The sequence below is a fragment of the Nyctibius grandis genome, chromosome 12 (genome assembly GCF_013368605.1).
Source record: "Nyctibius grandis isolate bNycGra1 chromosome 12, bNycGra1.pri, whole genome shotgun sequence".
Lineage (NCBI taxonomy): Eukaryota > Metazoa > Chordata > Aves > Nyctibiiformes > Nyctibiidae > Nyctibius > Nyctibius grandis.
Genome location: NC_090669.1, coordinates 18,483,763 through 18,496,539, shown reverse-complemented (window position 1 = coordinate 18,496,539; position 12,777 = coordinate 18,483,763). Strand labels below are relative to the sequence as shown.

At 38.6% G+C, this 12,777-nt stretch overlaps 1 protein-coding gene across 1 annotated transcript in view; it reads right to left on the bottom strand.

The window, feature by feature from the left end:
- The window catches only part of PLCG2 (phospholipase C gamma 2), a 63,111-nt gene that overhangs the window by 17,900 nt on the left and 32,434 nt on the right, over positions 1-12,777 (bottom strand). Inside the window, exons 9-19 of the mRNA XM_068411117.1 lie at positions 12,516-12,588; positions 11,408-11,509; positions 11,115-11,233; positions 9,638-9,723; positions 7,984-8,104; positions 6,376-6,544; positions 4,389-4,493; positions 4,081-4,170; positions 2,886-3,064; positions 1,866-2,066; positions 487-606 (exon numbers count right to left, since the gene is read on the bottom strand). Of these exons, the coding sequence (XP_068267218.1) occupies positions 487-606; positions 1,866-2,066; positions 2,886-3,064; positions 4,081-4,170; positions 4,389-4,493; positions 6,376-6,544; positions 7,984-8,104; positions 9,638-9,723; positions 11,115-11,233; positions 11,408-11,509; positions 12,516-12,588 (1,365 nt within the window). The remainder of the gene's footprint in view (positions 1-486; positions 607-1,865; positions 2,067-2,885; positions 3,065-4,080; positions 4,171-4,388; positions 4,494-6,375; positions 6,545-7,983; positions 8,105-9,637; positions 9,724-11,114; positions 11,234-11,407; positions 11,510-12,515; positions 12,589-12,777) is intronic.

Genomic DNA, 12,777 nt, shown 5'->3' with positions numbered 1-12,777 from the left:
AACAGAGAACAACACAATTCCATACATTTTATTAGTGCTGTTGCAAGAACCACAGTTTCAAAAATATCTTCCCTGGCAAGAAAAGACAACAATTTCATTTTGACATTTCATTTTGGTCATTTATATAACAGGGCAGAATGTCTAGGGAATAAGGACTTAGAATCACCGCTGAACCAGCATCAAAGAAAACTTAAAAATAACATTCTGTAGTAAGGAGTGTCAAGCAAGTGAAGAAGGGCCATGTGCAGTTCTGTATGGGAAGAAAGGGACAGCTGGTGCCCAAATATTCTTTTTAAAGCATAAAGGTTTATTCCAGTTACAAATTAACTCTCGAACACATTCTCATACATGGACCTGCTGCACAAGTCAACCATGCTAATTACTCAAACTTTGAAAGCAAGAATTTTATGACTCTAAAAAGAACACAGTATTTTTTGAATAAGAAAAAACAGAACAGTGTTGGGCTACTAGGTAATGTAGTCTTACCTGAAAGTCATGGCAAACGAATCAGGCTCATCTCTCTTTCTAATCAGAAAGGCTCCATCTCGAGGAATTCGCATCAGCATGTCTTCTGCCTCTCCCCGACTCAAGTTGCTATAGTACCAACTATAACAGTTAAAAATAAAAACGGACAAAGGATTACCAAGCTTGTCAAATGTCATTCAGTAGGACTAACATGCAGCGTTTATTAACAACAGAGTTTCAAACATTACAAGAAAAATTATGCATTAGATTTTCTCCATCTTGCCACCTACGACAGCAGCTTATTACAAAACATTGTAACACAGCAGGTTATTTTGCATGAAAGCATAAAGAATATATCAGAACACCTTGTCTGTCTGAAATGATACAACATAAATCTGCATTTCTTCCTGAAACAAAGGCAATGGATCCTGCTTTTAGTCTGCCATTCAGTTTTCAGTAGTTTATTCAGTTTTGACATAGCAGATTTAAGGAAAAGCCCAAACACAGACAAAAGAAGAACACCAGGCATTTGAATTCTTTTCAGAGCTTGATTTTATCTTGCACTGTAGGGATGGACCTATCTCAGATCTGATGTGCCTTCAGTGAAGCTGTGGCCATTTATACTGGCAGTACTTCTCCACCTTATACAGAAAGACAGGAAAGCCTAACCCTTAAACTCTACCCTCCCCTCTCACTGCCTTCCAAAGTTATCTATGGGTGGTCAGTGACTCTCAGATGCCAGGAGGGTGAAAAAAGAAGTTTAGTCACAGATCAATATTTCACATGCAAAGGAGATCTACTTTTTCTCACTGTAAAGAAAAGAGAACAAAGGGCAGTGATTACAGTGTTCTGCCAGGAAACAAGGGCAAGCTCTGCCCAGGATCTACATCAGGCAAATACCAGCTGGAAATAAACACCAAGCTATACTACTTCCTATCAGCATGGCACAAAGTCAGCCTAACCAGCTCTGACAGAGGTGAGATGGAGGGCAGGATTAGGAAAACGTAACTGTTTGGGCTCACTGCTCCCATAACAGAGTTTCCAGATGGCACAGACCATGACCACTTAGCTGTCAGACCACAGCCAACTACTAAATATCTAATCCAACCCGCTGGGTGTTGTAAAACACTGAGCAGAGAAAGAAGCAATTGGCATACTTCCACAGCATTACAGTTCTCACTGGTTTTCCTAGTTGCTGCTAGTAAATTGCTTTTCCAGTGACTGCTCTCTGTTGTACCAGGTTCTCACAAAGTCAGTGATCTTACTCAGCCTCTTTCAGGGAAGCCTATTCTTATGACATCCGTGGACAAGCAACACTCAGGTGTGCTCCTGAATCCAAGGCCATCTAAAACAAGGACACTAACATAACAACCCTGGTGCTTGCCTTCTCCTGTACGTACTCTTTAGTCTCATGAGGGCTGGGATTAGGTACAGCATCAGTCAGACGCAGCTCAAATTCAGCACATCGCAAGTGGGCCTCCTTGTAGTGTTGAATGAGATCATAGATGCTATCAAAAGTGAGGTTGTCCGTCAGGTAGTATTTTACAGTGTCCCCATCACTTGAAGAACGGATACGGCAGTGCTGGACTCTGCCCGACCTCCTGAAGAAATGAAGGGGGGCAGAAGGAAAAGAAAGATTTTATAACAGGCTTTCTTCTTTTGAAGCGTTTCCTCACCTGTTCCTAGTTAACTACTTGGTGAGCTTGCAAAGAGGCAAGAAATCTGTATCAGCTCTTAAAACAACCAAAATAAGAACAGCAACAAAAATCCTGACAGATAAGATTACAGGACTGAAAATAATAATTTTCAGCCCACAATGGTTTAAAATCTGGCACACACTCCCTGCAAAATTTGCTCTGACAGCTCTCTCAGTCAGAAATCCATCTGATACACTCTTCCTCATAATGTCCCAACCAGAAGAAAAAAAAAAAAACAAAACACCAAACACCACACCCTGAAAATTCTTTATTTTCCCTCTAGAGGATCCTTTCATTGAAAAGTTCCATCTCTGCTAACAAAGGTAAACTAATGAGACTACCTTTTCAGTGTAGAAACCAGTAATTTATCCCAAAATTAGAAGATGACATTTTAGCCCACTCATTGTGGAAATAACAATCCCTATATCCTGCCAAAACACCAGAAAAGTTGCGGGGGGGCAGGGAATCAAACCATTCAGTCCTCTCTTGACAACTGTAACACTTCAGATAAAGCTTACTCTGCCAAAATGCACTATGCTACACTGAAGTTTAATTTAGAAAGTAGTCTTTCACAATCCCATCAATAACTTTCTAGTAGTTACAGCAAGTCCTTATTCCTATTTCCTCTCAGCTATAAATGCATACTTGAAAAATACACACATTTTTGTGCAATACCATAAACCAAACAAAACCCACATAAAGTTTTTACGACAATCACCATACCAGAATGACAAGGTGTAATCATTAGGGAAAGCCTCACTTTCCCTAACTAGGAATGTCCCATCCTTGCCACCCATTTCAGCACAATATTCCTGGAGCAGTTTCTCAGCAGTTGTTCTCCCCCCTTTCATTTTCCCATGGAACCATTTCTCTTTTAAGTGCAGTTCAGTACGTTTCACCTCCTAGAACAGAAAATAAGAATTTTTATAGTGCATTTCTAATTTTATGATATTGAAACAAAGTACTTGTTATTGACAATAGATTGTAACAATCTATTATTTCAGAATTTCAGCTCTTCCTAGCCCTGAACTCTCTTTCCACAAACAAGCCCATCACCTTTATAGAAACCCTAGACTCTCTTCCCCAGTCAAGCCATTTCTTTGGAGCAGTGATCAACTTCAGCCTTATTCAAATATGCAATCAACAGAAAGGGAAAGAATGCAGCAATGCAAATACCAATTTATATTTTCAAGGCAAAAACACCCTACCGCTAATTCATAATGTTTCTAATATTTTTTTCCAGGATTCATCTGTGTCTTCCTTACACACTAATTATTTTACTGACACTAACATCTAGGTGAATGGGTAAAATGTTCTGCATATGCAGAGAGATCTCTGAACCGCGCACATACATGTGGGCAATGAAAGAGCGTGCATGGAAACCCGAAAGGTCAGAACAAGAAACCACGCTGAACATAACTGCAACCCTTACCAAGCTTCGTGTTTCTGCTTTACCATGCACAACAGCCAAGTAATACATGCTCACCTGTGACAAATACTTTGCAAATACAAAATGAACACCACACTGTGTAAGAGGTGTGCTGTATTACTAACACAATAAACTTTAGTTCATCATACTGTCTAGTTTGGGAATAGCAATATTACTTAGCCAAAGGCATATAAACACTTTGATTGTCAGTGCACACATCAGCATTTAAGTACCAAAATTATATTTCATTGTCTATGTACTCCTCTCTGCAAGTCCTCAATTAGCCAAGTGAAAAAATTCTTTTATTAAAAATAGGGTTAAATGGAGTACCTTGGCAAAGACGCTTAAAATTTTTATCTCCAGGTATACTTGTTATCTGACATAGATCCTCTACAATTTCAACATCAGCATAAAAAATACGCATCTGTAGACACTGAAATAATCTGAGAGAATAAAAACAACGTTTAAACAAGAAAACATAACCATTACCTTTGATGAATCTTCATCAGCATTCTGTTCTATATCATCGCTGAATGAAAGCTTTTCATCAGCAATAGCACAGTAGTGCCGAGTCCATTTCTAAAAGTTGAGAGATATTAAAATCATTAACAAGACAGAGTGAAACTCACTAACCAGAATTTCCAAACAAGGTATAACAATAAACAAAATACTTCTTCCCCTCATTCACATCTGTTCAGCTGACAATGTTATTTACATAAATATTGAGAAAATCCATGTAAATTTCCAGTATTACACAACCTAGTAACAAACTGCAGCAAATGTCACATAAATGATACCTGTTCTATTGTGTCCCACATGTAAAGTTCTCCTTGTTGCTTTTTTTCTTCTTTCTTGTCTTCCAAGTTTACATCAATGTCTCCCTTTGGCCCCAGTTTCTTGTGCTTAAAAAAAAAAAAACAACCCAAAAAAACCACCACATTCATACACTCATATTGAATCATATATAAAATGGGTCACAATATTTCAGCATACTCAGTATTACTGGAAGTATTTCCCTCCATTGCCCAGCCCTCTTCTGTCATTACCATAACAACAGCTGTTCCACAAGGCTTTATGCAAGAGGGCTGGAATTTCTTTCTTTAAAATTTAAATCTCATAATAAAGGTTAAAATTTTAGTAGAGGTATCATTCAAGCAATGAAGAAACAACCAGGTTGATAAGAGCTCACCATTCCTTAGAAGACAGAAAACATGAAGTGACACATACCAAGAAATAAGGATAAAGCAAGAATCCCTCTGCAGAGAGCAGGACATAAGGAACAAAAACCAAAATAAAACAAAAAGTTAAGGAACTGAAGTGAAAAGGAGTTCACTCTTCTACAAGAAAAATGAGCAGAAGCGAAATCTTTTATGAAAAGAGGGGAAAAGTTCTACTTTCTTGAGAGTGCTTACGAAAAACAGTGGCTCAAGGGGCTAACGTAACATCAAATACTTAATGACAGTTAGTGACAAGATTCATTGTCTCATATCTAGTAGTTCCCAACCACATTCAGTTCTGCATAGCCTACTGTAGGTAGACTTCAATTTGACAGGCTTATCTGAAAAATCCCACAGGCCCCTAAAGTAGGAGTTGCCTCTTACTGTTTATTGACAACATTTTCCAAACAGAAGCCAAATAACACAGCTAGCTCACTGGCAGGTGCTGATCTATTTAAAGACTCTTTAATGCTCTTTTAGACAGGATGGAATTATACAGATGTTCTCTTGTGCAGACTCACAGTAGTCTGTAGTCCCTTTAAATCAGATCTGTCACGTTATTTATTCATGTGGCTACGCAACTCCCCTCTATGCTCTGCAAGGTAACAACAGACAGTTTGGGGAGGAAAAGAAACAAAACACCTAAGCACAGAACTTTTGCACCTTATAGCAGAGTGCTATTATTTCCAGTCTTACTTTCAAGTGCTGTATGCTTATATCTATCTACCTTTATTTCTTCTGTTCAGAAGTTTAATACATAGGATACAGTACTGTCACAAAAGCTGGAAAACTGAAGTATGGACAAAAGTAATTATTAATTTACTAAAGAGATCATGAGCAGCCCTCAGATTCTCCACTTAATTTTGCCTTTCGAAAAGTTCTACTGAAGTTTCAGTCTGAGAAGTCTTCTTTCAGTTATCTGCCTCATGTAGTTGCACAACAGTACGAAGTAAAGCATCTGTATTGTCCAGAAGGTAAGACACTCTAACAGTGACTGCCTTCTAATAGGAGCACCTCCATGTTTCCAAGTGGCTCACTAAACTGCATATTTAAATCAGACCGAGTTTCAATTTTTGCAGTTTGCAAGCAGTCCTGACAACTTAAGTGTGCAGCTTGCAAGTGCTTTGGTTTTCACTTGAATGAGAGGCATTCTTTGGAAAAAAAGTTAATAACACTAACCTAAATTTCTATTCAAGAACATACTTTTATTATTTTTAAACAGGCCACATTGTGTAAGAAGTCTATGATGAGCATCTGCAGCAGCGAAACCTTGTTGAAATTTAGAGTGACATTTCAAGAGGTGGAAGACCTTTAGAAAAGAACTGACATTCGATCTGGCACTTGAACTAGCAACAGTTATGGCAACGAAAACCAATAGCAAGCACTTTAATACATAGTTTTACAGAACTCCATAGAATATTGTAAAATGTTACTAGTACACACTTCAAGCATGGGGTTCCTTGTCTCTTAACAGAAAAAAAAAGCTAAGCTGTGAAGCCAGAAGTAGTATTTCTGGCTCCTGCTCTTGTTTTTCTATTTTATCTACCAGCACACACAGCAAGCCTACCTTGATGATGATTTTTTCTTTCAGCTGGGTTGGTGATGGTAGCTGATCTGCACTGGCTTCAATAGGCTTCATTAAAAGCTGGTCCCCAAATACTTCCTTGAACACTTTGGCCATATGTCGCTGCTGCTCCACACTACAGTGCTCTTCAATTGACAGAATGACTGGGTATCTTTGATGGAGAAAACAAAGGTGAATGAAGACAATTTCTTTGTGCTACAACTGGCAAGGCAAGGGAAACAGCATCCTCCCTCACCTCCCAGATCAAAGAAAATATTTAAAGTAAACAAGAAGACAAAAGGAATAGCGATAGACACACAACAGATAATAACAGATGTGCAATCATAGAATTGTTACGGTCAGAAGGGACCTCTGGAGACCACCTAGTCCAAACCCTTTATTTGGGAAGGCCCAGTTCCTAGGTTAGATCAGCTTGCTCAGAGCTTTGTCCAGCCAAGATCTGAATATCTGCAAGAACAAAGATTCCTTCCAAGCTCTTAAGGCCGTTTCAGTGCTAAAGCACCATTATGGGAAAATTTGTTTCTCCTCTCCTGAAAATTGTGTCTGTTTTCCTTCACATGCACTCTAAGAGTCTGGTTCCATCTTCTCTACAATCATCCACTAGGTAGCAGAAAACAGCAACCAGACTCCCTCATCAACCTCTTCTCGAAGCTAAACAAACTTAGTTCTGTGAGCTTCCTTGAACATCACGTGCTCCAGTCACAATATTGAAAACTGAGGCAGAGAAAGCATTGAGTACTTGAGGCTCACATTTTTCTTCATCTTCCTTTTGTTGCAATTGTACCTGTAGATGTCTTTCTTGCTGTCCTTCACATCCTTCAGCAATTTCACCTCCAGATGAGCTCTGGCTTTTCTAATTTTGTCCCTGCATATCCAGGAAATACTTCAATATTCCTTCTGGGTAGCCTATCCCCTAATGCAAGTAGGGAAAGCATCACGCTGCATTCACAGTACTGATGGTCTGAAACCATAATGCATCATATATTATGGTTGTTATTAACACAATATGCCTGTGCAGACGCTGTCCCACATGAGAAAATAACGCTTCTCCTCTATATCCAGATGGTAAACTGGAAAAATAGGACACTGACAGCCGTATCTCTTTCCCAGTTTTGGAGCAATATTTTTCATGTTAAGGACATCTCAGCACAAGTTATAGAAGGGCAGAGCAGAGATGCAGATTTAAACCCATGTTATCAGTTCAGGAGGCATGCTATGAATTCTCCATCTGCTCAGTCAAGACCACCCCTACAACACGAACATCACCTGATAGGTATGTTGCTTGTCACTTGTATTTTATTTATTTTCTTTTTAAATTTAGGGTATAGCATTCAGCATTTGAAGTATCTCGCTTCAATTTAATAAAAGAAGATGCGAACCACTGCAGGGTACTCGCTATCTCCCTTAGCAGCAAACTTATGTAATGGGACTTTTCCTCAAAACTGAATCTATTAAAGACCCACATTCAGCAGTAATGAAGACTACCAGAATGTCATTATTCCCTTATTACTTTTTGCTCTAGATTACAGAGAAAAGAAGTCCAGGAAGATCTAAGCATATGAATACTGGCTTAAAGAAAATAAAGCTTACTCAGATGCAACAAAGGCATGATCTTTGATTGCCTGTACTACGTCATCAAACTTGATCTTTGTTGTCCGTGTCCATCCGTGGTAAATGATGGGCTTCCCATCAGGACCATCCCAGCAGTCCACTAGGAAAGACAGGCAGTGGAAAAAGGAAGAGGCCAAGCAGTTACTTAAATAACTCCAACAGAAAAAATACATCCAAATATTCAGTGTTCCACATATTGAGTCATAGACTTTAATGTTCTAATAAAATATTCTACTAGATGAATTTATATCTCTCACAGAGGAAATCAAGCTCACTTAAGTAAGAGCAATACAAATAAAATACAATATAATATTTTGCCAAAGTCTTATCATGTGGGAATCTGGAAATAAGGAATTCAGGCAGCTGTATTGTCAGTCTACTAGTTTACAATAATTTTCCAGGGATAAATACACTCCAACAAGTGGCAAGTTGACAGCTCATCTATTTTGTTGATTTTAACCCTGAACTTCTAATTCAAGATACATTTTTGTGCTGGTTTTGGCTGGCATAGAGTTAATTTTCTTCATAGGAGCTAGTATGAGGCTATGTTTTGGATTTGTGCTGAAAACAGTGTTGATAATACAGGGATGTTTTAGTTATTGCTGAGCAGTGGTTACACAGAGTCAAGGCTTTTTCTGCTCCTCATACCATCCCACCAGTTGGGGGTGCACAAAAAGTTGGGAGGAGACACAGTCGGGACAGCTGACCCCAAGTGACTAAAGGGATATTACATACCATATGATGTCACACTCAGCAATAAACTAGGGGGAAGGTTGGCCGGGGAGACGCTGCTTGGTGACTGGCTGGGCATCAGTCAGTTGGTGGTGAGCAATTGTTTTTATTTGCATCACTTATCTTTCTTGGGTTTTATTTCTCTTTGTTATTTTCCTTTTCACTACAATTTATTATTTTTATTTTCTTTTATTTCAATTATTAAAGTGTTCTTATCTCAACCCACAAGTTTTCTCACTTTTACCCTTCCAGTTCTCTTCCTCTCATCCTGCTGAGGGGGGAGCGAGCAAGCTGGCGGCTGTGTGGTGCTTAGTTGCTGGCTGGGGTTAAACCCCGACAATTTTGCATTAGCCAAGATGAACAGGCAGTAGCAACTAGTTTTATGAAGTAACTGGTGAAATAACATGAAATTAAAGTCAAACTTTTCAATGAGGTACACACGCACAGGGATGAAGACGGGTACACAGTGGAGAAAAAATGCACAAAGACATCAACTGATTTACAAGCAAGTTAAACAGGATGACAAATGGCACCAAATTGTAAAAATCTCTGTGCCTTAGGATTGTCTGTATTACAATGAAGGCAAATAAACTCACTCTCTATCTACAGTACACAAGTAATTCCAGTTTAAATCCTATGCTTTCATATAGTAGATCCAAGACTGAATTTTTGGTGTACAGTGAGATGAGGTTTAGAAAGACATTCTCAAAATTCCAAGGGAACGAGACAATAGTGAGGCATAAGAAAAACAATTTAGGGAATCAGCTGTTTTTATATGACTATATTGTTCAGAAAACAAACTAGTTCTTGATTTCAGTTCTTTTTTCTTCCTTGGTAAACAAGGGAAACTCTACTTATATGGACAGCATATTACAAACCACTCCACAAACTCTTTACTCACACTCAATACATCGACATCCCATTCTAAGGCACCTGGCGTAAGCTTCTGTGGAGGATTCACTTCGAAGCTGGTCTCCTGTCAGATATCTAAGGATAAAAAGGAAATTGTAAAAGACAGGTAATTTCAACCGTTTCCCACTTACTGGGTGACATTTTTTTCCTGTCATGGAGAATGTATGTTGATTTTTTATCTTTTTTCTTTTTCACTTGCTATGGAAGAACTGGACTCTGTTGAACCTGATGCAATCAGATTTTCGAAAGGACCAAATTACAGGAGGTTAAAGGCTCAATCTAAACATCAACCAACTCTAACTGACACATTTCTGGAGAGCAAATCATGAGCTTTGAAACATACTTAAACCTCATCATGCTGAGGCATAATCATGTTGGAAGAATGTGGAGCATTTGAAGAATGTATGGAATGCCACATATACTTCAAAATATACCTATAAGCTATATCCATATCCACTTTATTTCATCCCCTGCAATATTTTATTTGTTCATCTCTCCTCCCTCTCTTTAAACCTTCTTTCTTTTCATTACAATGCTAGATGAACAAATCCCCTTCATCTGAAGACAGTTCAAACTCATCACCACATAGGCTTGTACTTGGGCTAAGGAGCTTGCATACCACAGATTGTCAAGGGAAAGGGCTGGATACCTTAGACACAAGCTACAGAAATCAGCAGCTAAGTTAACTAAGCATAAAATTCTAAAAACAGTAACAACAAAAATACAGTCCCCAGGCCTTCAAAGTGCTGTACGTAAAACAAACTCAAAATAACAAAGAAGAGTTTGGATAGCAAACTGCACTCTTCCTCTGCCTCAAGCACCTCTGTCTGCTCTAATCCTTGGCATCCAGGCAAAGACCATGAATAGCCAAGTCCTGATCAGATGTGCTAATTTAAGGTCTCCATATACCTTTCCTGCTCAGGACCAAATCTTTTCCACTTTGTGACACTGTAAACCGCCAGAGTATCTATCAATAGTGCTCATCACTGTCTCCTTTCCCAAGGCAACAAATCCACTGCCCTTCAGATCACACTGACAGTACGGGATTTTTCCCACTTGTCCAAGTGGGGTCCTTACAGCATTCTTATGCTCAGGTACAATTAATGCTGACATTAGCTCAATGAGGCTGTTGGTGCTTGGAAAAAATGGAACTCCTTCAATAACTTTAATTTCTGAAAGCAGAGAGGCTGGAACAGTTTCAACTCAAGACTTCTTTTTATTTTTGTAACAGGATTCACAGTTTTTTGGAACATGATTCAGGGTTTTCCCCTTCTCTTAAGATCTCTAAGATCTTAAGGAGAAAAAGGAGTCCCACTAACTGTATTTGCCACATTTACATCACGCTTTAGGAAGGCTTCACGCATCCTCACAGTATATTTCTGGCATAATTCAGAAGTATTACTTTCTCCTAACATGTGCTAGGTCTGTTTGAACAGGGATAGACAATGGAACTTTTGGTAACTTACGTGTTATGAGAGGAAGAAATCCAGTAGTGGGACAAAGGATTATTCATGTCCTGCGCATCTATTGAATCATATTTCTCATCCCAAATACTGTTTTCTTTTGCAAAAAGGTAAGTAAGGAACTATAATACAAAGAGAGAGACTGAATTTAAATCTTTTTACCATACAAGACTAAAAGAAACCCAGCAATGTAGCAAGAGAAGCCTAGAGGATCTGCCATCCAATTAACAAACTAGGAGCTAGCAATAAAAGAAAAAAAGTCCACAAGGAACTATCAGAAAGTATCATTATCTTACCTCATCAACGAAGAGGAAGGGTTCAGCAGTTTCTCTCATAGTGTCATCAATAAACTTCGTCATTCGTTCTCGGACTTTACTGAGATCTTGTGCCCATGATTCCTTCAGATAATAATAATACAGTAGAAAAAAAAGCTTTAGAAGTGGTGTTATGCTATATAAAATCAAATAAGTAACACCGAGACCTACTGATGTGATTTACTTCTCTCTCATCTGGCTACTTTACTGCCAATATATTTTATTGCACCCACAAATCTTAAAAGAGTTTCCTCTATGACGTCTAAGAGGGAAAAAAGATCTCCATCTAAGTACCTTTACATAGATTGGAGGTCCACAAGATACATACTACATACATATGCACGTGCATGCACACACACAGAAAAAAGCTGGCCTCCTTGAATGATATGCCATAACTATAATCTCTCTCATTTCTAAGTGCAACCTGAACATCTTTTTAACACAGTGAAATAGGGAGAAAAAAAAGTAGCACACTTCTACAAGAAGTGTAGGTCTCAATTGTATTTGCAAACCTGGAGCTTAGCAGCGCCTAGCAAATAGCATACAATTTTTTCCCCATGGTGTCTGTGCTAAATAACATTATAGAAGACCATGACGACACAGTTCCAACTCCTGCCCCCATCCTTATCTGCTTGCTGGTATGGGACATCAAACTGGCTCCATTCAGTAAAAAATTACCTTTGACTCAAATGCAGGCAGTCAGCTCAGCTTTTTATGTAAGAGCTACTAAAACGGGGCCATGGCCAAGGCATTACCCCAGATGTACCTATGATGACAGCTGTAACTAGGCTAGGCTATCATCTTTGACATACATCCAGTGTTTATTTCTAATCTTGTCTCTTTATCTACATGACTAAATGGAGACCTGTTAAAACCTTATTTACTTTGTCCTCCCTCTCTTCCTCTGGTGCACGTAGATGAAAAATAATAGTTCTTGTGAACTTCAATGGCAACTAATAAGGAGAAATCTTTCCAAGGCCTAATAACACAGCTGACATCAATCATATTCTATCACCTTTTTTTTAATGAGCATAGAATTCTGTGAGACAATCTCAAGAAAAAGAACTCAAAATTTCTGCAACCTTCCTACCTGCTGCTCATGTAGCAGGAATCTCTGAAAGTCATGAAGATGAACTGCTGAAGCATCTGGACGGTCAGTATTTCTTAAAAAAAAAAAAAGAAGGAGAAAGTGAAGCTAAAGAAATAACAGAGCAAGTGTCATCAGATGTTCTGGCAGAAAATGACATGGATTTGTATCTTGGATTTACAGTATAGAAGTGCTGCCACCACCAAGAAACTTTTTATAATTTCCATGGAATTTAGATTAGGCTTGTAATACTGTATTATCTAAC